Source organism: Nelusetta ayraudi, unplaced genomic scaffold (genome assembly GCF_046127955.1).
Source record: "Nelusetta ayraudi isolate G7.1 ecotype Tasmania unplaced genomic scaffold, CSIRO-AGI_Nayr_v1 ptg000053l, whole genome shotgun sequence".
Taxonomy (NCBI): Eukaryota; Metazoa; Chordata; class Actinopteri; order Tetraodontiformes; family Monacanthidae; genus Nelusetta; species Nelusetta ayraudi.
In genome coordinates, this window is record NW_027466103.1 from 4491965 (window position 1) to 4519496 (window position 27532).

At 45.6% G+C, this 27532-nt stretch overlaps 1 protein-coding gene and 1 long non-coding RNA gene across 2 annotated transcripts; one reads left to right on the plus strand and one right to left on the minus strand.

Moving 5' to 3' along the window:
• Positions 1–11097: 11097 nt before the first annotated feature.
• LOC142896389 (uncharacterized) lies at positions 11098–12222 on the minus strand. The gene is made up of 2 exons (XR_012928343.1): positions 11930–12222; positions 11098–11705 (listed from the first exon to the last, which is right to left on the minus strand). It is a non-coding gene; the product is annotated as an uncharacterized LOC142896389 (long non-coding RNA).
• A 2398-nt stretch (positions 12223–14620) lies between these two features.
• On the plus strand, positions 14621–27470 carry LOC142896464 (uncharacterized). The gene is made up of 16 exons (XM_076038142.1): positions 14621–15097; positions 16880–17083; positions 17193–17261; positions 17405–17447; positions 20153–20298; positions 21246–21440; positions 22610–22696; positions 22790–22988; positions 23100–23323; positions 23406–23648; positions 24635–24880; positions 25480–25675; positions 25876–26081; positions 26157–26257; positions 26494–26665; positions 26749–27470. The coding sequence occupies exons 1-16, from the start codon at positions 14917–14919 to the stop codon at positions 27129–27131; spliced, it is 2895 nt and encodes a 964-aa protein (XP_075894257.1). The 5' UTR covers positions 14621–14916; the 3' UTR covers positions 27132–27470.
• The last annotated feature ends 62 nt before the right edge of the window (positions 27471–27532 follow it).

Consider the following 27532-nt stretch of genomic DNA (forward strand, 5'->3'; position numbering starts at 1 on the left):
GCACGCATGCACGCACGCATGCACGCACGCACGCACGCACACACACTCTCACGGAGTATGCTTTCATAAAAATTTCAATGATAGCCCCTGAAAAGCCAAGCTCCCCCTCAATGCAGACAGCATCTTGACCTCATTAAATTCAATTCCTTGTCTTCAAATGATGGGACAACATCAACTAAACTCAGTCAAATGACACAGTTATGTTTCCTCATTTCAAGTTGAATGAGAACACATAACTTTTGTGACCTGATGCTCTGTAGATTTATTTAACTTGCCTAATGACACTTTGAACAGTACATTGCTAGACCAACGGTCAAATCTCCTTTATGAACGCGTGTACGGTGCACGAGAGCGTTACTTGACTATTTCTATTGTGTAGCTTCGTCTTGTTTCGTTTTCAACAGCTGCTTCCCCTGCACTGCGGGTCATGAGGGTTGCTGGAGTCCATTTTTCCCATCGGGAATAGCTTATCACAAAGCCACATAGAAACACAAGTTTGTTTTCTAGCTGCAAAAGCAGCAAAATCTCATAAATCAATGTAAAGAATAATAATAATAAAATAATAACCCGCTTTAACATTTGAAAGAACACACAGGATCTGTAAAAATGTATTCATTAATATATTTTAACCTAGCGCACCAGATGAACTGCTTCCTACGTCCTTTGGACTTAGTCCATGGTTTGGAAATAGAAGGAATAAACTCGGAAGGCGATTGGACAAACAACTCACATTTGTTAGCGCTACTTTAGCTGTAGCTGTCTTAGCCGCACATCACCGCCACTGTGGCTCACTGCTAAAGGCCTTCAGCTCCATTTTTAACTGTTCTCGTGTAAGTAATGAGAACGTCATCCAGTTGTGTTAAAACCGCTACCACACTAGCATCAACGCTAACCTCTTTAGCAGCAGCTGATGTTTATGAGTTGTAGCAGCTGCTTCTTCATGGTATCGCCCCGTGTGCTTTAGAGCAGCCCACACTGGCCACTTCTCTCTTTCCTCACAACTTGAATACATCATTCCTCCCACTTCTTAATGTGTGAGAAGAAGTTGACTGGCTATGGTGCCCGTGGAGAAAGATGACTGATGACTGAAAACGCCGCCTACTGTAGGTCAGTGAGGTGGGTGGGTGAAATTCTTCAAGTTTCTTATCAACATTTCTGTAATAGTTGCCACTTCCCCATTTTCTTTTTCATTTAATTTTTTCTTCTTTTGGCCTTTTAAGAATTTAAATTTAGTAGCATGAACATTTCAACACCTGGTGGTTAGCCAGTGTCAGAGTGTGCCTGCTGCCACAGTATTACGGTAAAGGTTCTGCTCAAGACTGAAGCTTAGATCCTCTGGTCTCAACAAGTTAAAACGCTGCGGTGGAAACGCGTGGCCTTTGCTCACACATTCCAACCCTCTCCTATTCTTGCGGCGCAGCAGTGGAACCGAGCTACTTGTTCTCTGGTCCGTGTCTCAACTGGAGCGCTGACCTTTGAAAGCACCGTCCACATCTACCGGACGACCGGCGGAGGTCAGCCGGCGAACATCGCGAGGCGGAGACGTCGCAGCGGTTTAGCCTGAAAACCTTAAACTACTTTATTTGGAGCGCCGCGTAGAATCAGCCTGCCGCCCTGCTGAGAGAGGAAAACCGCTGCTTTCAGTAGATTAAAAAGACAGAAACATGTCTGTTGTGAATTACTCCTCAGCTCCTCTGCTCTCACTGCTGCCCCCCGTGGGGTGGAGAGGCCAGTTCACCTTGAAGGCGGACATTTAAATTTAACGTTCATTTCAATCACCTGTGCTCATCAGTCTGGCACATGTGGTAAGCTCTGCATCTTCCCTCTGAGTTTCTACTGGCACGTGTTCCATTCACAGTGAGCTGCTTTGACCTCATTGACTTTGTTTGAATATTAAAGTTTTGGTATTTTATTTAACCTGTAGATTATTTAAGTTATTGCCATATGTCGGGTACCTTTGTTTGGCTAGGAACTACTTCATTTGATGACCTTATTTGACCTTATTTCAATTCATCCTGACAATGCAATTTTTTCCTAGTTCACTCTTCAGAACCAGAGCCTTGGTCATGATGTGACTTTGAGCTTTATGTTGGTCAATTCTTTAGTTCTCAATACAGTCTTCCAATCCATATACTCAATACATCTACAATCCACAAGCCAGAGCACACACTTTTCATTCTAATATCATTCAATCAGCGGTTGGTCTGCTCATACCTGCGTGAGTTGTCCGGAGCGTCTTTCTCTCCAAGAAGAAACAGCAGCAGTGAACTCAGTCAGTGAGAACGACGACGGCTACGTCTAGCCCCCACACCAACAGTAGTTGAATGCAAAACCAACAGACAGTATTCACTGTAACACTACCAACCCTGCTCCCCTCCCACCACTTCCTTTTTGTCATGAACACCATTTGCGCCCTCTCTACTTAAAAGGAAAAAAAAAAAAAAGCAACAACAAAGCAGCCGGCCGATTACAAAACGTGCAGCGATAATCGTGGCAAATGTGATGCACAAGCCGTTTCCTATAAGACACACGCGCTCGTCGGAGAAAGCGGCACTTTGTTTTTTTCCACACGCTGGTCGCTCCGTGATGCGCACACAGCGTCGTCGACGTTTTTCGCAAGAAATAGGATAAGTTATAGCCGAGATAATTGTCTCCATAGTGAGCGGTGATCGCCCACGTCCGAGGCAGACACACACACAGCAGGTGGGAGGTGAACATACTGCACAAACACGCGCTCCTCTCCTCGCACAGCATCTCCTCCACGGCTGGAAAACGGTTGGACAGCGCAGGAAATGCAGCAGGGTTCACGGCAGCCGGTACATCCAGAGGTGTATGAACGCGACTTAGATTTCCACGCACTGAAAACTTGAGTTGGTCAGCATCCAACGCTAAAACAACAATGGCACAAAAATGTCAGTCAGAAGGGGTTTGACACCTACTGTTGTCTCACTGCTTCATGTTACTGGATGCCACACAATTAACCACACGCAGCCACAGTCGGAACAGCGGTCACAAGACAAGATAAGAAATTCTCCTCTGCTGTGCATCACTGTGAAAAACTTTCAGTGAACTGTAACATTTAACAAATAACAGGTTGTTAATGAAGCTCATGCAAAAAGCTGGCAACTCCTGAGCTTGTGTAGTCAGAGACGACTGATCTTAATGCAGCGGTGCCGCTGGCTCAGAGATCCTTGTGGGTTTGCCAGCCAACGTGTCCAAATGTAAATACTATGAACATTTTGGCCCCCATAAAAAAATATGTTAGCATAATTACTGCCAAATACATTTATTACGAACAAAATGAACGACTTTCATTTCACCTTTCTAAAAGCTTTCTGGATGTATTGTTTGCAATGCAAGTTCCATTCAAACGTTGCGTCCGCCACCTTTAAATATCTTCAGGTTTTTATTTCTATTTTTATATTCCTCCTAAATTATCTTTTATTTACAGTCTCCATATTCATGTTCCATCCTCAAAATCCCCCAAATATACGCATGTAACAGCTGTCACGTCGGCAAGGCTGGTTATTCTGACCAAAACAACAGAGAATGACAGTCAGATATATTTGTAGAAAGTTGCACTAGATTTAAATATTAAACTGCTGGAACATGACATTATTTTTTTACTTGGAGTTCCGTGGAGTCGAGGGCGGCTTGTTTAGCTGGAAAGAAGCCATGCACACACAAAAAAACATCTGGCCATTTCGTCACAGCAGCCCACAGTACAAAGTGTTTAGTAGACAACTGATGTGACATTTTAATTTCAGAGGTTGCGTTCACGACCTCACACTAGAGTGCACTGTATACTGACAAATCAATGCAACCTTTGAATCCTGAAAGTCTGCTTGACGAATCAGCAGCATGAGACCCATCCAGCAAAAGGAGGGCGGAACACTCGGAACTTGAACCCAAAGGAAGTTGTTCAGACCTCGGTCAGTTCGATTCCTCCTCCGCCTGGCGGAATTTCCCTTTTCTTTTTCTTTTTTTTTTGTCAAGGGCGAATGTGGAATAAAGCGTCACATTTGATTTGAGTGAGCCGTTCCGCTGGGCCGACCGTATCGCCGGCCTGTTAGCTGACCTGCTGCCGTCAGGGCCCAGCTGTGTTAAGCACCAGTGGGCGAGCAGCCTGCCTAGCCCTGACTCCTGTCTCTGGAGCGTGTGAGCAGAAAACGTTCACCGCGGCATGTTTCCATACGAACAACGGATGATTTTAGCGTACGGTGCATGCACATGCTACCATACTCAAAAAAAAAAAGGGTGGGGGGGGGGAGGGATTTAATAACACGTAGTTACATGAAAGTTTCACATTTTTTTACGTGATCATTTTCACGTTTTTGCACGAAACTACCACATTATTTTGTGAAGGTTTCCTGTTTTTACGTGATAATGTTCATGTTATTTCATGACAATGAATCAAAACCAAAGAAAAGGGAAGGCACCGTCTTTTCAGGCGTCTCCAACTAAACTGCCACTTGAGCTCCAGCCACTTCGCCATGGCTCAAAATGTGGATTCTTGTTTTGTTTCTTTATCGTGAAATGACGTATACATACAAAAAAAAAAAATTCTCCCATAAAATGTGAAACATTCACAAAATAATGTGATAATTTCATGTCGTCACATAAAAATTAGCACGTAAAAATGTAAACGTTTACTGTAAGTGTACTGTATGTGATACTGAGTACATCAGATACCATCCTTTCCTGTCCTGGATGGACTTTTGTTCCTTCCTGACAGTTTACTGACTGACCTAAAAAAAAAAACCCTGATCTTTCACTGGTTCACAACGCTGACAAGACATTAAAGCCCTTTGTGACATCACAAGGGGACTTGCCTCATTTGCCAGGGGTTCACCAAAAGGCCAGTGACACATACTTGGCAGACAGCAACTGGTACACTGAATTTCGCAACACTCTCTTCATCAATGCCTTTTTTTGTCTCAGACGGCCACAGGGGGAGCGCGTCGAGTCCTTCCCCGTCCCTGCGTGACACACCGCTTGCCAGCGGGACTCCCCCCGCCTGCCGTGGGGACCTGCAGACAGCAGTTATTATCCGTGACCTCGGAGCACAATGGCACCCTGTACCTCCAGACGCAAGACTAACGCAGACGGGGTGAAGGAGGTTCAGCGACCCCAACTGTGACGTGTGTCTCCCAAACACGCTCGCACCCTTCGTGGAAGGCGAGGGGAGGAGACAGATCGGGGCTTTGTGAGTCTTGAGCTGTAGACAGCCCTGAACGACGCCACGCACATTACTTACACATGTCATGGGGTTCTAAATCTAATGATAACTCAGGGGGTGGGTGGGTGGGAGAAAGGGGAAAAGTTCATCAGCCTCAACGTGCACCGGCCTTGAAGATGCTGCCAAAAGCAGTCATGTCACTTTGCATCTCATTGCTGCCTTTTTTCTCGCGCTGCTCGCACCTAATGCGCGCATAGCGCCAGGGTTGTTGTCAGTTCTCGGCAAACGCATTATTGCATTAATATTTGAGGCGCAGTTCGGTAGAAGCTGCAGCGTGGACAGCATCAGGGCTGCACTGACATCAGCATTCCTCAAAGAAGAAGAAGAAGTTTTGAAAGAGTTTAGGGCCATGACACCGTATGAAATTTCTTCTTGCAGGGGGGCGCAGGGTGAGGACTGAGGAGAGAACTGTCGAACTGGGCAATACCAGCATGTAACCGTTCTAGAAAAAAGCCCAGGATGATCCCACTGCCTGACCTTACAGTCAAGTCGAATCTATAGGCACAGCTCAGCTGCGTGCGCACCCGAACAAAGAGCAAGTAGCTGAGGGCCACAGAACCAGACCGCAACCCCTTAAAATGTCACTTCCTGCAGCCTCCCGTCTCGCTGAAGCAGCCTGTACCTCTTTTTCTCTTCTTTTCTTTTTTTCCCCCCTGACTGGGCCCATTTTTTTTTTTTTGGGAGACTGCGCCACGAGCAGACAGCTGTGACTGGAGACCAAAGCAGAAGGTTCCTGACTTTTTTGTAGATATGAAAAAGATGCAATCTAAGGAGGAAAGAAAAAAAGTACACTAAGCAGCCAGTGGCAGCATTATTAATGGCCTGGGAGGACGGGAGGCGGTGGGGGTGGGGGTGGAGGTGGGGGTGGAGGTGGGGGTGGGGGTGGAGGCGTTTCAGGCCAGGTAGCCGGGACGTAGGATTTAACACGCTGAAGCACCAACAAAGAACGACTTTGGCCGACTGTCTCGCTACTTATCTGACCTTAGCGAGACAGACAGACAAACTCGTCCATAAAGCAAGCTGGTGTTTGGCTGCAGCGAGGGAAACTTCACATGCAGACACACATCTCCAGCTGGTGGTGAAACGTTGCCTCGGAAAAAACAAATGCATATATAGTGCGCATTAAACTACAAGCTTTAGAAGCGAAAGGGAGGCTGCTGTGGTGCCGTCAATATAGACATTTTTAATCTAGTGCATGAGTACAGTAGATTATAATGGCAAAAAAGACGTATTTTAATACCAGGGATAGAATGTGCACACACACACACACACACACACACACACACACACACACACACACACACACACACACACACACACACACACACACACACACACACACACACACACACCTAAGCTAAGCAGATATGAAGTACTATGTGTTCCCTTGTCAACCTGATCATTTCATTTATAAGGGGGGCGGGGGGGGTCAACAAGGAAACTGCATTTACTGTAAAGCAGCAGACAGCGCGATGTTGGATGAACAGCTCACAGCTGTAGCTGTTCAGAAACAGCCATCTGAGCTGCTGCAATATATCACATCTCCCACATTGGTGTTAAACGCCGCTCTAATCAGACCTGGAGACCAGATCTGAAGCCACCAGCATCCCGCCGACACTGGAGGAGACGTCCAAAAGTCTACCACAATAGCAGTATTGTATTGTGTGGTGCCACTGTTGGAAGTGTGGGCGCTTGCACAGTTGTGCGTGAACGCGAACGAGAACAATCTCACACTGTCTCATTCTAAATTTGCTCAGGACAGAAAAAAGTCACTCTAAACTCCTGAGCTGAACGGGATTCTGTAGGAAAATTAAACGGTGCCAAGAGTGGCGACAGAACAAGGATTGCTGGATGGATGAAAAGCAAAATAAGACGCATAACTTCAAGACACACTGAACGTTTATTGGCCTGTGTGCTTCTATGGTTGTTGTACAGGGAAAAATAACTGAATATGTCTGCAAAAAAGACATCGGGTAATTCCACAGTCACTTGTCGTACAGATTCTATACAATTATAACACACTCGACTTGATATTTTACCGTCAAGCGACTTCTAAAGTCAAAACAAAGCTGAGGGCCGAGCTGAGCTGATACCCGTTGGGAAAGCTCTCCTTGAATCCGCCCAAAATCGGGGCAGTCAGTGGGCGGCGGCGCATACCTGAACCAGCGCCAACATTTATTATGCCACAGCGCAGGTCAAAGCGCTCTGACCAGAAAGAGCCTTGCATTGTTTCACAGGCGGTCATTTTTCTGGGGGGGTTTTTCTTACCAAAGCACTTTCCTCTTTCGTCTTAATCCGTAAACTGGAAGTTTAAAGCAGAGTTCCTTCTCGAGGTCGCACGATTGTTTCAAAGAGCCAACGGCTGAAATACATACGTACTGATGAGGTAAAATAAATACAAGCCTTTCCGTCGTGACAGAGAAATTATTAAAAATGATAAAAGACTCTTTGAAGGCATTATGAGTTAACAGTGTCAACGACACTAACTGTTACTTTAATGCACCAAAGAGGAATAACTTGGTCAGGGGGTGAAGGAGGGCAAAACTCACTGATTTGTTGATTTCTTTTATTGTCTCTTTGGGAGGAACCGTATCCGCTAATGAACACTTGAGTGTGTAGGTTTTTGATGTAAACACACTAAATAATAGCCAGTTTGCAATCTGTTTAAGGAAGTCAGGGGAGACGGCAAAATAGCAGCGTGACACGTTCCTCCGCATGCAACGCGCCTCGTACGGTGCATTGAGTGTTGAGGATTGTGCAATATTACTGGTGAATTCACCTAGAGGATACAATTATTAAACATATGCTTCATACAGTATGTACACTATGTCAATTTTAAATTTTCAGCCCCAAATTGCTTGTGGTTCGCCCCTCCCTGTATTCCAGAATACTGTAAATATGAATGGTATATGAATTTAGTTTACCGGTCTTAGTTAAGAGTCAGCAGAACTGACTAGTCGTAAAAAGTTAGCCATAAATGTCTATGTTTTGGCCATATGTAGCTATGTAATAATATATATATATAAGCAGGCACGCCGCAATTTTTCAGCAATTTAGCCTAGTTTTGTTGTTTATTATTGCGCAGCTATGAGAACTGAGAGTACAGATATTTAAAAATACGCTGGAACCTCAAATACTGAGGGGACGTGACATTGATTCCTACAGCGGAGAGCGTATGTGTTGTAGGTGGGAGAGGAATATTAAAGCGGTAGGAGGGAAGTAGCTGCAGGGTGAATGATCAGAGTTGACCTACACCACACACCAACGTACAGCATCTGTCCAACTCCATGCTTGTAGCCACTGGCGACGTCGAAAATCATTTCCCTACATATCAAACATATGGAATACTACAACAACCCCCCCAGAATTATACTAAAGTTCTTTACCTGACACAAAACCAAACAAAGACGGGACAAAATGTTTTTTATGCTTTGGATCTGTGAATGGATTTTGTTAAAGGCTTGAAGAGAAAAGAGAGATGGCAGCGTTTGACTGATAGTTGCGGTGGTGCTTCTGAGAAAATACAAACAAACAGGAAAAAAAAACGATTGGCTGACAGTCACAAAATTAATAAGAATGCACCAACCTGCTTTTCCCTTTTAAGCATCTGCTTTGTTCTGTGAGAGATAAAATGGAGGTGCTTGGAGTTTTTCCATCCAATGTAGCTCCGTTTTGCAGAAGCGGGGAGGAAGGGTGACCTGTTTTTTCTGAATGAATGAAAATGACCTACGCTGTGGGCCTGCGTGAATCTAAATGAAGTCACCAAGGGTATCCTGTGCAACAGCACTCCCTTTGATTTAGAAACTGCTCCCGTGCCGAATCCGGGCAGGACGTTGGTCGTTGTGAACGTCAGGGCCCTTCGGGGAAGAGTGCGTTAGGTTGCGGGTGTCTTGAACAACCAGTAGCAGGACGGCGAGACCCAGAGGCAGTCAGGTGAAGTCGGGTGCAGACACACGCATGCGTATGTCAGCTATGGCACGGAGGAGGTGGAAAACCCGCAAACCACCGTCTCAAAGTCCTGCTGCTACTTTTAGTGACTGAGAATGGCTCTGCAACACCTCCTCTCATCAGTCCGACTGTGTCTCATGGCTGAGAAAGGGGACAAATTAAACAAACCTTCATTTAAAGGTCCCATGTTTAGTACGATTCATTTTTACGGACTGCTTCTGACAAGAATATTCTATGAAACGATGATGATAATGATGATGAATAATGCTCTAACCTATTAATAAATAAATCCAGCTTCTACTTCTTTTGTGTCTGCTGAAGCAAGCATATCTCAGTCTTTGTGATGTCACAAAGGGCCCAGAGACCCCCACTTATACCACTCCCAGAATGGTGGCAACGCCTCCAGCCAGGTGTCTGCCAAGACCCCAGACCACTTTAAAGCTCCCAGGCCTGTTTACGTCCCCTTGCAAACAAGTGGGAGGTCCAACAAAGCATCAGTTTGTCAGGAAGCTAAACCAAAGAATTTGAGCTGGAGGCTATAAACAATGTAAATATGCAATTCATGAAACTTTTTGGCTAGTTAATTGTGTGATGGTTCTCCACTGAGATCTGGGATGAATATTAATATCCCAGAAAATGGTTTAACCTGCACTGGCTTGATACACAGCGCGCAAGATTTTGCTACTGAAAATGTAGGTATGGCTTATTGACTTTGCAATACAGGATATAACGCATCAGATACAAGAGAATAGGCAACAAGACCCTGCTCAGCCTGGTCTGCAGTGGTGTTTTAAGAGGAGCCCCCTACGTCTGCCTCGGTGGCCTCGAGCTGACCCCCTACTGCCAGCAGACAGAGACACTTGATGTCGCTACCCCACCTGTCGAGATCATCTGAAGAACAGGAAGAGGAACGTGCAATGATTGGGTCGTGATTAACATGGGCTCTTGGCTGATTTCATCTCCTCCACAGGACTTCAGTCTGGGCAAATCCCACTAGAACACATGGTCTTCTCTTGCATTCATCACTGGACCAGTGTCTACTACATGCCTGGTTTCATTCTGCGTTATATGGGTTAGTCCGGCTGCCTGTCTTATCCAAGGAGGTAACTGATACAGATGACTGCAAGGGGGAATCCTAGTAGAAGTGTGTTAAAGTAGGTCTGTTAATGTTTCAGAAACCATAATATTTGTCTCTCGATCCCGCGTCAATCAACGTCCGGAATTGAGCGAGTGAAAAGCTTGCTGTTCCCTAACTGACCAGAAGCGTCAGTTACAGCAAGAGGCTAAAACCGAATATTTCACTGGAGACAGTAAACAGAGGGCTAATCAGGCTGTCTTTCCGAGATCCATAGAATTTGTTTTGGATAATTAACGGTGCGAGGCTGCTCTGCGAGGAAAAATAAAAGATCTGAAAAACGGATATAATATGGGAGCTTGAAGCAGCACTAACAAGAGAGGCATAAAAAGATGTATTGGCCGGTAACGACAACTGTTGTCTCTGCCGTTATTTCCTCTGGCTAAATGTCAGTGACAAGAACAGAATTCACTGTGATAACTGATGCGGGGCCAAGCATCCTGTCCCCCAGTGCCCCGCTGCACTGAAGCCCTCTGTGGAGCTGGCACAGCCTGGCTCGGCCTGGCTCGGCCTGGCAGGGAAACAGGTCCCGCTCAGTCTACACCAAATCGGGCCGAAGCCGACTGCCGCTCGTCTCCGCCTCCCACCGAAATGAAGAATCTTTCCTGAAGGGGTCAGCGGGCAGCTAAATAAGTTGTCAGTGCAAGACAGCAAACAAGTTGATGTGATGTGTTCGCCATCTTCCCGAATGGGCAGGAGGACACAGAGGCAGAGTTGCTTCCCCCCCCCCTTCCCCTCATGTTGTACCCGGCTCAAATGTAATCTCATATTAATGTCAGATTAAAGCTTTTATTATGTAAGTCATTGTTGGGGAGGCATGAATATGGTTTTGGGGGGGAAAAAAATAACAGCGACGAATCTGTGGCCTCACAGCCATACAGTGAGCAGATGTGATGGAGGAAACACTTGCTGGCATCACAAATAAATCAACAATTACAAATACATGTACAAATGAAAGAAAGCTAGTTTGGTTTTACACTGTGTAGCATGTCATTTCAACCAACGGCATCTACTTGGTGCTCGCTGACCTAAACAGACATGCTTAATATTACACGTCTGTGTGAGGAAGCAGGAGCTTTATGGCATCCATACGATAGCAGATTATATTTCCAGCATCACCAAATGAACAGAGCTGTCTGGGACATTACATAGCTGCTGTATGTTTCATTATTTATCATTATTTTTTTTAGTCACCAAAAGCTTCTGTGACTGAGCTCTTTCCACACACACACACACACACACACACACACACACACACACACACACACACACATTCAGGAGCACATCCACGTTCACAGCCCTTTAAACTCCCAGACTCTAGCCAGGCGTCTCACGCCGAACAGTCGGCGAGATTCGTGGCCTCGACGCTGTCTTGCCTTCGACCTATTAAAAAAATAAAAATAAAAAGCCAAAAAAACCTTGGCTTTCGCAGTCGGAGTCCGAAGTTGACGGCGTCGAGGCACGTACTCGCTTTAAAAAGCAGGTGCACCTGTCTGCAGTGGTCGCCTATTGTGCTCGCTGTCAAATGAGCCACGAATCGGCCCGCGGCGGCCGTGTTTGTGGGCCAAAACAAAAACAGGAAATGGGAAAAGGCGTCAGGCTCTTACCGTTGTGTTTTCAGTCATTGCTCCCCATCCTCAGGTTTTTTCCCCCCCTTCTTTCGGTCCAGACCTCTGACGATCCGTTAATTCCTATCGGGCTGTCTCACTCTCTCCCTCCTCCTCGCTCGGCCCCATGTCATATTTCTCCGCTGCAGCAGAACGAGGCCACGCCTCCTCCGCCGGCCGCTGCCTGTGACGTCTGAAGCGTCGGGACGTTTGGCACACGCCCTCGGATGCCTCGATTTTGAAGTTCGCAAAAAGGGCCGCCAGAGGTCGCTGTATCTTCTCGGAAAGTCCCTCCTACGTTCGCGTCCACCCTATGAATGAAAGAGAAATGAAAGTAAATTCAAAGTGGAAAGCAAACTTTGATGACATTTCACCTCAGGATCTACTCAAAAACTGAATATAAGAAAAATTCAAGAATTGTATTCAGACATCACCGTATCCGTTAGAATGTGAATCAAATCGTGTTAAATGAATCAAATGTAACACACCTTTGGACAACTAGGGATACTTATTTTTGAGATTTTGGCCGGTCTGGAAATTTTTGACACTTGACCATTTCACAATTCATGACTGCTTTTACTAGCTATATTAATATTTCTCTTACAATGTATATAGGTCAATTTTAGTTCACAGTTAATGTGCCACCTTACACAAAAGCTGTGGAAAAAAGATGTTTAAAAAGTCTACATTGTCTTTTAACAAAGGTAAAGCTGAAAAACTCTGTTCCACAGGCTTTGTGGAACCAATAGCTCAGTCGGTTAGAGGAAACACCCACTGATGAAGTTTCTTGGAAATTTTAATCACTTTTATTTTTTCATCAGTCACTTTTCCCCTTTCTTGTTCTCACACTAATTTCCTGGCAATGATCAACAAAAGATCCCATTATTTTTTGGATATGTGCATGGTTAAGATAGTAAACACTACTAATCCGAGGATATTGTTCATATGCAAATTAGCCAGTCCCTCAAAGATTGTGTTTGGATGTGTTTGCATTGCTGCACCCCATCTCAATTATCTATCCCTGACAGTCAGCATGTTTTGAAGTCTTACACACCAGAAAATCAATGCGCCAATGAATAAAGTTGTTAAAGGGTAAGTCCCACAGGTCAAAACACCTGCGCTGAGTCTTTCCCTCTTTTTTAAGAGCGTCTTATGCTAGCAATTATGATTTGTGACTACAAATCATCAGTTTCCCTCTGACATCATCAACACTGGTCAAAACTTCAATAAACACACTTAAGAAAGCTCAGCTCAGACAGCTCAAGGGAAAAAGACATCATGTTAGGGTTGCTCATGTCGTCATGTTTATTCAGAGTTGTAAGCTCCAAGCCTTCAAGACTCACATCACTTGACCTGAGGCTGAAGGTTAAAGCTTTGACAAACAAAGGTTAAGCTAGGTTTAGTGCAAATCTAGCTCACACCATTTCCTGTTTTAAATGAGCCCTGCTGTAGCAGTTTTTGCCACAATCTGGAATGACAATCAACATGGGTTCTGAAGTTGAGAATGGCTCAACAATTAGGTCATAACAATTCATGTCTCACAGCAGTTACCGGATCTCTCGGCAATCCGACACCCAAGACAGCAAACCACAAAACTTAAATTGACAAATGACCTGCTTTGTTTGCCCTGATAGATTAAATAAGAACACTTTACAGGTGTGCTGAACGTTTAACTCCAAACCATTTTGAGGCTTGTTTTGATGTTAGTTGGCATTAGCGGAAAGCCAAAGACTTGACAAAAACAGGAAGGGGATGTCCAGTTCTGATCCTGCAGAAGGTTCATAAGTCCGAGCCGCAAAAAGTTTATGAGTTTGAAGACCTTAAGAACCTTTTAAGATATAATTTGAGTTAAATCGGACAGTCAAAGCCATTTCAGAAGGTCAGACATAATTTTGCTGCGCACTGTGAGTCAAAATGCTTTTGAGTATTATTTTGAGATATCAAATTCAACATCAATCAACCTTATCTTCATGAGTTGCTGCATTAAGAAGACCTTTACGAGTGACAAGGCCCATTAATATCCCCACAGTATCTTCAGGCTTCCCACAATCAGCAGGCGATGACAGTCAGGTGCTAATGAGCCAATCTCCCAACAATTCAGAACATAGAGCAGATACCAAAAGATGAATAAACTAATAAAAAAAATGTTGTTGTTATTATTATTATTATTATTATTATTATTATTATTATTATTATTACCTTATTGTTGTGCCAAACATGGCATTTTTGGGAAACATACCCCTGCTAATTAAAGTAAATGTTTAATATTCAAACAAACAAACAAACAAACAAACAAATAAATGTGGCATTTTCACAATGTTGAAGGTCCAGCGAGTGTTCCAGCAAAGTGCCTGAAGAAAAAGCTCAAGTGTGTGCTGGAATGTTGGTGCAGTTTTTTTTTTTTTTTTTTTGATTGGTGGTGCAAGCTGTAGTGGTTGTGCCTTAATTTGCCACAACCACTCACTGGATCACATGAAGTGGAAACCAGTGAGGGGGGAAGACGACGACACTGTTCGAGTTCTACAATTAAACGGCACTGAACATTTTCAAACAGGCCTTGTTACTGGAGATCAATCCCGATGTTGAGATACTCATCGCCAGTCGACCAGTGTGTGGATTCTTTAACAAAGCTCGCCCTCTCTTCTCTCCCACCTCCACCACCTCCCCTCGCTGGATCATTTACTAAACGCACACCGCAGTCCCAGCTCATTGTCCACTGTCTCACTTGAACAAACTGGTTCGGCAAGTTGTGGGCTGGGTGTTCGCCTCTGTGCCTCACATCGATCGGACCGACTGACCGCCAGTCTCCATCCGCGCCTCCTGCCGCCACAGGCACTGCGTCTTCAGGCACCTTGCCCCGGTCGTCGTCCCCCCCTCCTCCTCCGCTTCCGCCTCCTCCTCCTCCTCCTCCTCCTCTGCCGCCTCCTCCCTCCCTAAACAACCCCACTACTCTCAGCATTTCTGCTTGCGATTCCCCGGAGACGGCCATGAGATGTTTCGCCGCGTTCCTGCTCTTCGCCCACGGCGTCGGATTCATCGGATGCAAGCCGCCCTCGTCGCCGTGTCCGAGCGGACAGTTTGTGCTGAAGAGCCAGTGTGTCCTCTGCCATCCCACCTGTTCCGAGTGCAGCGGACACGAGCTCTTCGAATGCGCTACCTGTGGAGTTGGTGAGAAAGAAAATAATAATAATAATGGTGATGATGATGATGATGACGATTATAAAAATGATCGGATCAGCCTCGCAATGCTTTAAAAGCAATCACGGCGAAAACGCAAATTTGCTTTTGGACGTGATTTGCGTTCCAACTTATTGTTTATTTGTCTGATTGTTTCTGTTTTCTGCATGTTTAGCAGTTGGTGTTTTACATAAGGTGACAAAGGACAGGGTGAAGGAGAAGCTGCTTGGAAGTTGTTGCCATCATATGACACATTTTTCCGCGTCTCTACATTTGTGTGTTCTGTTTTTGGACTTGCGTAGCCTCTGAACCTACCCTAGAATAAGACCTCCTTTATAGCTCCTCCAAATGCCTCATTCAAGGATGCCATGCTACTCACTAATCCGTTTGTAAGGGATCTGTTTTTTTTTTTTTTTTTTTTTTTTTTTTCCTTTCAAAGCACTTCTGCTTAAAAAAAAGTTAGTCAAGGTTTCTGGACTCATAGGAGCTGGAGTATTCCGCTCTGGTTGACCGTTTACCAATTAACAATGCAGATCGGCTGCACAAAATGTGTGTTTTTGCTTTTCTATATCAAAGCAGGCACGCTAGCTTGTCATATAGGTAAGAAGTGGAGGTGTGATCCCTTTTCTCGCTGGTGTAATCTGATCAAGGCAGAATGGGTCCTTTGTTAATCAGAGGTTGGGAAAAAAATATCCCCGCAGGGGCTGAAGGTATTACTGTCGCACCTCAGTGGGCTGAACCAGCCAAACCTGCAAGTCGCTCCCTCTCTGCATCTCCCCCCGTGGCTCTTTTTTTCGCGGACACTCACGCACAAACAAGCACAGGTGCCCTCGATTTTCTCCCACAATAGTCAGAATAGGAGCCCGGTGTGTGTCCTTGCGGTGTTTGTCAAAGCATTGAAAGCCAAAGGTCCCTTCCCCGTTGGCTCGAGTGCTTTGTTGCGGCGTTGACGCCGAGCAAACCGGAAGGCATGGGGAGGAACAGCTTGTTGCCCCTTCGCCCGGCCCGTGTCTCACAAGTCTCCTCTGAGCGGATGAGACAACACCACGACTCAGCTCCTTCCCATGATGCCTCAGGGGGCCACAGCCAGGCCCTTTGGCAGGTGCTGGCGTGTATGAATCGGAAGCGCTACAATCTGACACACGGCTCTTGCAGACAAACTTGGAGCGTGGTGGAGCCAGTAGGTGATCCGTCCGTGTGCAGGCCTGGAGCCAACCAGCTCACATGAAGCAATCCCATTTACGGATCAACATCCGAATGCACCGCCGCCGCTTTTCAATCCAGCATGCAAAACATCTGCAACCAACGGAATAAATTCCCCCTCCGATAATCATCTCGGGATTTACTCTCTGAATGATATGAGGAAAAAAATGATTTCCCTCCCTCCCAAATCAGCCTTGTGTGGCTTGTGCACAGCGCATGGCTGCTGTCATTTAGCCACCGAAGGTGATGGACTTTCCACACGGTGAGCAACATGTCCTTTCATCTTCCCCCCCCACCTCATCTCATGTAATCGTCAGACCCATTTGGGTCCCCTGCATTTTATTTATTTTTTCCGTAAAAGAAGCTTAGGATTTTTTTTTTATTTTTCTTTTGCTTCCGGCTCACATTTTTGTGCTAGAGGCATTACCTGGATATGGGGTTCCATATGGCTAATGGCACTGTCATTAAAAGAGGGAACTCAGAGTTCAGTTCATGTTGTTGTGTCCTTCTCCACCTCCTCTTCCTTTTCCTCCTCCACCTCTTCCTCCTCTTCCTCCTCACCCTCCTTAGATGAAAACGGACAGGAGCGTTTCCTCCATCAAGGTCGCTGTCGGACACACTGCCCCCGGGGACTGTACCCTGACAGGGGTCACTATGCCTGCCTGCCCTGCATCGCTAATTGTGAACTCTGCACTGATGGCAACATATGCGCCAAATGTCGTGAGCGCTACAAGCTGCAGAACGGGGTTTGCCAGACGGCGTCTTGTGACATGGGTAAACGAGAGCAACCAAACAAAGCTCTCTGTGAGTTTGTGCGTACAGCCGACGGAATTGACTTGACTGACTTTTTTTCCCCCTTCTTCTGCTGGTTGCCTGCTTCCAGGACAGGTGCAGGATCCTGATACGGGAGAGTGCATTAATTGCGAGGTGGGCTGCAAAACATGCTCCACAGGTAAGTGCGCAGGGGACGAGTCTGCTGCAGTAATAATATTCCACTGTGGCACATAAAAAAAAATAATAATAATGAGCCACTGAGGCTCATGTTTGCTCCTCGAACTGAATTTTAATTAATCACCCTTTGTCACTTGCACGCAGAGGACCCTGAGATCTGCAACAGCTGCGTTGAAGGTTACTTTCTGTGAGTTTTTCTGCCTTTTATCTTTCCTATTGTCTCGTCTGGTTACACACATCCTGAACCAGGGACTCATATAAATTCTCACATATTTTAAATAACTAATATTGAATAGTAAGGGTATGTTTATTATTCGTTTTTGTAAAACTACATATTTATTAGTTTTGATAAGATATTTAAGATTTTGAAAAACGTTTTTTTCTTTATAATCATTTGGCAATGCAAAAAAAATAGTATTCGCTCTATAGTCATTATAAAGATAAGTAAGAATGTATGTTGGGAGTAAATATTCATGACTAACCTGATCAATTTACATCAGTGGGTCTCAGTCTGTGACACGGGTTGCACTGGAACAGACCTGCAATTGTGTTGCTTTCCCCCAGAGTTTAGTCCAGTAGGTATCAGATGAGACAGATTACTTTCTCTTCCAAGTCCTGCGCTGTTACCTGAGCCTGTTTTTTGTTTTTTTTGTTTATTTGTTTTTTTAGTTTAAGGGGGGACTATTTCATAGATTTAACCAAAGAGTAACCACAGAGTATTTGCACGTAGGGAAGAAAGGCAACAAGAAAGGAAAACTGAAGACTGAAAAGTGGAAGACAGCATAGCCAGCAGAGCCAGCAACTGGCGGTATTATATAGAGTGCATCATGTTGACTTCACAGCCTGCTTGTGTGAGAGACAGCATAGAAGACATCAGAAAATGCAATGCCTCACTGCACTTCCCTGCTCTTATGTAGGTGCAATTAGATATATGCAATTATAGTCCATCTTCTTCTGTGTATTGGCGCAGCTGCTGCTTTTGCAGTAAAAATGTCAGAAATCACTGTGTCTGTTTGGCTGTATCAGAGCCTCCATGTGAGGCAAACACTAACAACAATAAGAAATGAATCCAATATGGCATGTGGTGGACATGAATCAGGATGAGACTGTCATTGACCAAACCCCAATACCTCTCTGTGCATCGCACAGCTCTGGTTTGGGCTGTATTAATAAAAGTTAACAATAGACGGCGAGAGGATTGAGAACAGCCCCAGCGAGGCGGATGCTTGGTATTTACTGACATTTACGCTCCTCTCTTATGAACTAAAACATGCTGTTCCCGGCTCTCACTACGCCTCGACATTCTCAACTTTTCAGGATCACTTGCGGCGCATTTTTTTTTCCTGCCGCCCATTTCAGTGAGCAACAGTTGCTTCGGCAGTGTTGATACGCTGTGCTGGAATGGATTTTCTAATATTTGCTCTGAGGGGGTTCTGGGACACCCTGTGGTCTCCTAAGCACTTTAGTGTTTCCACACCAGAGACAAGCCCACAATGGCAAAAGCCACTATTGCGAGAGAGCTGATGGACGCTGGGTGTCGCCGCCAGCTGTTCCTCTTCTCAAACAGCCGCCGCCGCCGCCGCCTAAATCCACGGCAACGTGCTTGCAAGTGCGGCTCGCTTGGCCGGGATTGTAGACTTCCAGAGGAGACAACAAATGTTGTGTTGCTTAAAAAAAACCAAAAAACAAAACACACACACACACAACGGCTCCTTGCTGTCGTCTCTTGTTTGATTCAAGCCAGTCAGCCAGTCATTAATTAGTGTTTTGCATTTTTAAAGTTTTGCACCTCAGTATCCCGACCCCCATTAAACTGCTTTTTGTAGGACAGCCGTCTTCTGTTGAATAGCTTACTGAAGCCTCGAGGGACTGACAGGACAGGTTAATGACTGAAGTCTCCCCGTGCCTCAGGGCTACAAATAAAACACCAATTAACTTTCTGCATTTAGAAGTGAAATGGAGCAAAGTCGGACTCGGAGAGAAGCAGCGTGCGTCTCTCTTCTCCACTGGCTCGGCCGTGACTCAAGTGCCGCTGATGTTGACAGAGTGAATTCTTTGGCTGAGCCGCCATTGAAGTCAACAATACAGGCGCAGGTGTGCCGTGCTCACAGAGTGCACTCTGTCGTCTTCCTCCGGTTACAGTCCTTGTGGTTTTGGAAGGACTGGCACGCAAAAACCTTGTTGTTGGATTTTAGAGAGGCTTTCCGGAATCTGTTCCCCGTATTATCTATTTTCTGTATGTGTTATGCAAAGCCCCATTTTTGTAAAACCTTTAGAGATCTAAAAACCCCAAAACAAAACTGAAAAACAAGGCAAACAATAAAATCAGTCGTCAGATTTAAATGTGCAAATAAAATCCCTGGTTTTACGGTTGCTTTGTTTAACCTTCCACGTGACTGCATGAGGTAGTTTCAGAAGATAGAACAAACACATATTTTCTGTAAAGCAGAATGAATAGGGCACTGCAGTAGAGTGCAAGTGGGTTTGTGAGTGGCTGCAGTCAAAGAAAGTTGGACTTCAGAGTTCTTCAGACATTCTTAATAGAGTTTACACAAATGCGAGGGGTGTCCAAAAACTTATTTCCACAGCATGATTTCACATATTCATTCATTTCCGCTTCATTCCAACTATTTCAGTCAAGGTCGTCCGACTGAAATAAAAGTGAATTTCACCGTGAGACCTTTTGAGGCTTTATTCTGTATGTTTGCTCTGTGAACAAAAGCAAAGCCCTTCTGTTAAGTGGTGAGCGTGACTCAGCCCTTTGTCATCTGTCTTTGATTGATGTCACATGCGCACAGACTGGGCCCGGTCCCAAAAGAGAAATCAATATTGAACTTGAATATGCTTGAACTTGGGTCGAAAGTAGTTTTTTGTTGGTTTTTGTTTTCCCAGTTTCAGACGCCAGTGTCGCAGGCATTGTCCTCAGAGCACCTACGAGGACTCGGGCCGGGGTTTGTGTCTGGCCTGTCCGACGCCGTGCACGGACTGCCGGAGTGACACACGCTGCCTCGCCTGCCAGCCGGGATACTTCCTCAATGGTACCAGCAGCCGTTATTGCGATTTGTATGCGTATGTGGCGTAGTACCAGCTTGTACAAAGATCAGATGATTCTTTCATCCTTATGCCACTGCCGATTGCGCTGTTTGCGTTTAATGCACCCCTGAGCGACCGTGTCGAAGGGAACCAATCATTCTTATTTTCAGAAAATAATGAGGGCACTCTGAGCCCTCATTTGGTTTGCAAATCATGTCCATGTCAGCAAATCTGTAACACGAGATATGCAAAATTGTTTTCGTGCAAAACCAGGTGGAGGACTGTTCACTATGAGGACCTTAGCATAAAAATATTCCTACAATAGCAGGAAGGAGAAGTAGGAGCAGAATATAGCAGTGATTTTATTTTGACATTTGCAAATAAGCAGCTGGCGTGTGATTCAATGACTCGACGATACTGCAGCCAGGCGTCAAAGTGTCTGGATTTGGATTGGGTGCGAAAGAAAAGAAAATGTGTAGGATGAGTCAGTGGAGAATGATTTAAAATCTAGACTTTTAACAACAATGCAATCACTTTATGAAAAAAACAAAAGGCGTCAAAGTATTGTTGTGTTTTTCAATCTTAAGGTAAGACAGAGACAGTCCTGTGTTGCTGATCAAATTTGCTCATGTTTTTAAGTTAAGCTTCCATATGTGAAGTCCTGTTTTTTTTAGTGATATGCATGAATTAATTTCACTGGGGTAATCGGGGCACATAATTTAATCATTGCACTTGGTCAAAAGTGATTACTGACACATTTTGAGAAAGTGAAAAACACTGTGTGTCCAAAAGCCAAATGTTCCACCCTGACGGGCAACAGTGTACATTGAAAAAAGAGAGGGTCAAGCAAAACAGATACTATTTAATTGTTGTCGTTCTGCTGGAGTTGGAGTTAATCTTGAAAATAAAGTGGCGTGTTGTCAACTCGTCCTCTGTCTCTCTGCACTGTTAGGAAAAGCCTGTATTAAACAGTGTCCACCGCAGACCTTCAGTGACTCCAGCGGGTGGCGCTGTCAGCCTTGCCACAGCTCCTGCCAGACATGTCGAGGGCCTCGGTCTGCCGACTGTGACCTCTGTCGTGGTGGGAACCCTCCACTGCATGGGCAGTGTCCCATGGTGAACTGCCCGCTCGGGCAGTACTACAACGGTAAGCGTTGTAAATTAAAGAATGAGCGAATGATCTAAAACTAACACTATATAAATGCAAATACTGTATATATAAACACACAGTTTGTCCAATTTCACAGAACAATTTTCCATGCAGCGGCACTGAAATGTACATGTGAATCACATTAGCATCGCCGCTAGGCTGTCACAGTTGTTTGTTGTGGACCAGCTGTGGACTGCCTGGAGGAGACTGAAAAATGAACTGATGCAACCCGGCTTTCTCAGCTGTCTGGACAGAGTAGCTCCTCGGAAGGTGTATGTGCAGCAGTTACCATATAACGTATGGATTAGGCCATGTGACAGAAATGTATGGGCTTCCTGAAGGTCACAGTCTGCTTGTTAAGGACAGCCAAGTCCGGCAGATGAAACAAGGGCCATATGGAAGCCATGGCTCAGTCTACAGCACATCATGGATTTTTATTAAATTGCCTCGAACATCGTAAAGGACACAATGGAAAACTACACAAAACCAAATAAAATAGTTGACTGTGCTGAGCTTTAGAGTGCTGTGTTCTTGAAAGCCGTAAAGCATGTATGGATTCATTGTCTTTATTATACCAGACTCCCTCTAGAGGAGAAAGCAGGTAGAGCTTGAAACTCACCTGTTGACTCAATGGCTTGGCTGTCAAATTGGAATTTGTTTTACAAAATAAATTGCCAACTTGATCTGTTCTAATGAACGTATCTTCCGACAAACTATTTGTGTGAACTGGATCGACATCCATGATATGGGACGTTTGGGTCGTTGGTGTATATTGCCACAGGTGGATCCTGTGTCCACACTGGGGAGGCAATTTATTTAGATGAGTAATCTGTGCGTGTATGTCACCTGTGTTTATAGTGCAATAAGAAGTCAAGAATGTGTTCAAACATAATGAAGCGAACGTGGGGCCTGAGCCGGTGTTTTTTTTTTTTTGGAGCGCTTGATTAGTGTGGATTGGCGACAGGTGTGCCTCAGCTGCAGCCTGGCCTGCAGAGACAAAAGGCAGGAGGAAATAAGAAGAGCAAACCACCATCGAACACAGAAAAAACCCAGACCATCACACTTTTATCATAATTGATTAGTACAAATGAGAGACAAAAACCTTTTGAGGCCACGATGCCTCTCTAGACGTGTTCAATTCCTGTTACTTTCCATTTTAATTTCAGGTAAATACGCTGAATGCCACTCATGCGACGCGTCCTGCAAGACCTGCTTTGGTCCACAAGCGCTGGATTGTTCCTCTTGCTTCAAAGGTTTCACATATTCTTTCTGTTGCAAATTTCTGTTGACAAATTCAAAGCGTCCCGTCTCTCGGTGTCCGACGTTAAGACTTTCCTCCGTCGCAGGATATTTCCTGGACCAGGACGGTTCCTGTGTGGTGCAGTGTCCGGCTGGTTCCTATGGAAACCCTGCTACCTACCTGTGTGAGGAATGTTCGCCCAACTGTGAATCCTGCAGGGGGAACAGCAATAACTGCATCAGCTGCTCCAATAGCGGCAATGAACTGTACCTTCACCAGGGGCGCTGCTGGTCCAATTGCCCAGAGTAAGATATCGTCATATCTAAATTATGAATTTTTTGACCGCTCACCTCCGCAGACGCACCTTGACTGAATTTTATCGGATTGCGGTTTGAACAAACGTGTTTCACTCTCAGCGGTTTCTACGAGACGGCTGAGGGCTCGTGCGACGCCTGCGACACCTCCTGCCTGACGTGCGACGGCGACAAGTCCCAGTGCCTCTCCTGTGCCGACGGCCACTACCTGGAGAGCGGGATGTGCAGGCTCAACTGCTCCCTGCGGACTTTCCCCGCCGACGACGGCACCTGCAGACGCTGCTCCCCGCACTGCGAAGTGTGCTCGGACGAGAGGACGTGTTTCAGTGAGTTCTGCGGCTGCCGAGGGTCTCGAACGCTGAAATAACTCTCGATATTTGTTTAAGCTCGACGGCCGCTCTCTTTTAGAGTGCACTTTCCTGTACCTGATGCATAATGGGGCGTGCAAGGCCAGCTGTACTGCAGGCTACTATGAGGACATGGAGGAGGGCCGCTGCGGCCAGTGCCACCCCACCTGCGGCAGCTGTTCAGGGCCCCTAGCGGACGACTGTGAGACCTGCTCAACATTTAGCCCCGAACTCTATAAAGGCAGCTGCTCTAAAGAATGCCCCACTGGGACTTACTACGCAACCGAAGCTCTGGAATGCCAAGGTAAATTGTTAATCTGGAGAGCAGCTGGGCAGAAAAAAAGGTGCAAATGATATTGAAGTACGGGCGTGGTATCGTATCACAATCTGTGTGTGTAACCAAATGTGCCTTTTTTCTGTATTCCAATTTGCAAGTCAAAGCAAATCTGCATACGTGTGAAAAGTCTGTGAATGCACACACAAGTCTGGAAGTGAACATCTGTTAGTAGTAACCACATATCTCAGGCCCTTTTTCACTGTCCTGCCAAACCTCACGCCTTGATTAAAGGAGACTAAAGGAAGTTTGTGGAGGCTGGAATGAAACCCTGCCTGGGTGTGTTGTCAGTAACCTTGGAGAGCCGTGTGCGCCCGCTGTGATGACACCTTTTCTTTTTTTTTTATTCTCATGGATATTCTCAATGATAAACCAGACAAAGACATTGCATTAATTTGGCCTAATATGAAACATTTAAATGACAAATGCACAATTTACTTCAAATAATGAGCATTTTAAATAGCTTCTCATTTAAAATGTGACACTGATGCCATGATGGCAAAAACCAAGCACACAAATTCAAAAGCTGCTGATTTATAAATCTAGAGCATATTCCATCAGGTGAAAAAACATATGTTGAATTGAAACAGTTTGCATTATGAGTTACAGCCTGTATGATGTTGTGAGTTTACGTTAAACAGTATTTGTGTTGACTGTTGGCAAGAAAAAAAATAACATCTAAATTTGGATGGTTGTCAGAGGGAGCGATCCAGTTTCGACCTGGACGCAACAGAACACGTGCAGAAGGGGAAGATGTGGGTTGTGGTTGATTGATAGATTGATTGATTCTTAATCCAGCATATTTCAAATGCACAAATTTTTCTCCACCAGCGAACACGGCAGCATGGTTCCACTGAACTCTGGTTGAAATTGTAACAAACTGACAGCATCTAGGCGTCGCAGTCAAAGCCTCCATGACGAACGCTGTGCTCGTGCCCTCCCTCCTGCCTGTGCAGAGTGCCACCAGACGTGCGTCCGCTGCTCCGGCCCAGAGGCGAACCAGTGCACCCAGTGCGAGAGGGGCCTCGTGCTGGACCCCAACACGCTGCTGTGCGGCGTGACGGGCGACACGGGCTGCCCGCCCAGGACCTACCTCCACGACGACCGCTTCACCTGCATGGGCTGCCACAGGCACTGCTACTCCTGCGAGGGCCCAGGCAGCGATGAGTGCGAGGCCTGCGCCACCCCCACCTTCCTCCACAGTGAGCACGCTCTCTCTCTCTCTCTCCGTCTCTCTCTCTCTCTCTGCTCTTCTGCATTTACTGCGTCGTTTCTGCATTCAGCAGTCTCGGCAGACGGTGGTGGCTTTAAGATAAGATTTACGATTGGCTTTAAAATCTATTGTTTAAAAGCATTTGAAAAATATTCTTTTCAATTGAACGTTTAGCTTGATATGATCATAGAGCTTTTTTTTTTTTAAGCTACTTTGGATACTGACGAACAAATGGAAACTACGTTATGTTGAACTTCTGATACAAGGCCTTTTTGTCTGAATTTTTTTCTTAACCTTGGCAAACAATTTAAATTGTATAAATAGAAATTACTAATATAAAATCTAAATAAATTAAGATGTCAAAAGTTAGATTTTATGGAGGCTTTGATTCTTGTGATCTCTTATTGGATTTAAACTGTTTTTATTTTTGTTTTGCTTTTTTTGCTTGAGCCGTACACAACATTCTCCCAATGTGATCTCACTCTGTTTTTCCACCTATAGTGAGCAAAATTACACATTGACAAATTACTTCATCACTGTGTAGGAATTCCAAGTATAACAAATGATTGTGGCTGTGTTTCTCTTCAGACATGACCTGTGTGAGCGAGTGCCCGGCCGGCACATACGCCGCACGTCAAGTGGCTGACGGATCAGAGCTGGGATACTGTTTGCCTTGTGACCGCGCCTGTTCCTCCTGCACCGGAGCATCGCGCCAAGACTGTCTCACGTGCTCTCCGGGATACCTGCGTCTGCTTGAGCTCTGCGTTACACACTGTCCCACAGGGTACAAAGCTGCCAGCTGTCTGTTTACTTTGTCATTGTTAAAAAAAAAACCTCAGTAATGAACTATGAAGTCCTCTACACACCCCTTAAGCACACACAAGACCATGTGTGGTAATGTCTTTGTCTGCCTTGTGTCACTTTAGTCATTTGCAAATTATTGTTGTCTGAATGTTACACGTCTCTCTGTCTTTGTGTTTGTAGATATTACAGAGACGGCTCCCGCTGTGAGAAATGCGACCCATCGTGCGAGCTGTGCACAGGACCTGGCCCTTCTTCTTGCCGGGTATGTTCACCTCCGCTCCTGGAGCTGCAGGGCACCAATCTCTGTGTGGAACGCTGCCCACAACGCTTCTATGAAGCCGACGACATCTGCGCGCAGTGCCACATCAGCTGTCAGACCTGCACAGGTACGAATCAAGGGAGCCGTGGCGCGCCGGTGGTCCAAGAGTTGAAGGAGGGACTGACGATTGTTTGTCTTGCAGGCACCTCACCGCAGGACTGTTTGACCTGCGATAGAGGCAGCACTCTAAAGGATAAAGTCTGCTATCCACAATGTGAGGAAGGGCTGTACTTTGCACTGGAGGTAAGTTCTCCCATTTCAGTAAAGGTCAGTAAAGTGTCAAGGAAGTAGTGTTGTAAAGTGGTTAGATCATCGCAATTGCTTTCTGTCAGCACTCTGCCTTTGCCAGGAAACGCTCTAGATAAAGGCAGTAAAAAGCCTTAATAAAAGTCCTAGAGTCAATAAGACCTATCTGTGCTAACAGCTGATGAATTTACAGTTTATGCACACACTGTCAGTGACCCCTTTATTGTGTGTAGGACTCCTGTGAGCCCTGTGACAGCTCCTGTAGACACTGTACAGGCCTGAGACCGGACCAGTGCCTCACTTGTCACCAAGACTTTGCGCTCCATGCGGTGGAGAACAGATGTGCCCGCTGCTGTCAGGAAGGAACAAACAGCACAGATTGCTGTGTTTGCGACAGCCGCTCGGGTAGAGAAACCTTGAATTGAATTCAATTTTAAAAAATGAGTGGATGTAAGGCCCAACTAAGACCTCCTCTGTCTTCCTACTAGATTTGTGTGTCGAAATCCCCGACTCCAAACCCGGGGAGGATCAGGAGAGTGGTGTGAATATGTCGTCGCAAGCTTTGAAACACACTTCAGCGGCCCTGCCCGTCGCTCTCCTGCTCGCCCTGGCCCTGGCCCTGGCCGTGTTCGCCTTAGTCAAGGCCCGTGGCAGGAAAAGGCTTTGCTGGAGCCAGCACTACGAGAGACTGAGTGGCAGCGCCAGCAGCAACATGCCACACGGCGTACCGGAGCCGGACAGCGGAGACGAGGTGGACGTGGTGTACACTAGCAGAGGCGGAACGGTGTATCGACGCTACAGTTTTATCCACGAGCCGGACAGAGATGCAGACCAGGGCACCAATGAGGGTACATGTCTCAATCATTCTTAGAGGGAGTGAGAGTAAAAACCCACCACTTACGGTTTGCATAAACTGAGGACTTTGTTGTAGCCACGTTATATCCTGTCAGACATAAAGGATCGAAACACTTTGATGTTTAGACGAGAGTGTGGTAGCATTCTGGATTTTGCCGCTTTTGAGTCTTTCTACAAAGTGCCTATATTTGTTTAATGCCTTCTCTCAGTGGAGAGACTGGTGGGTAAAAAGCAAATTGAAAACCTGTCCTGTTTTTTCTTAGAGATGTTTGCAAAGCAGTGAAATGACATGTGAAATGAAAGTGCATATATGTGAAATTTGCATTGCTTGCTGTGAAAAGAAAGTTTAAAACAAGCCTTTCTGATCATTTTCTTTCCTGAAAGATTATCCACACATGCACAATCCATCCGTCTCCC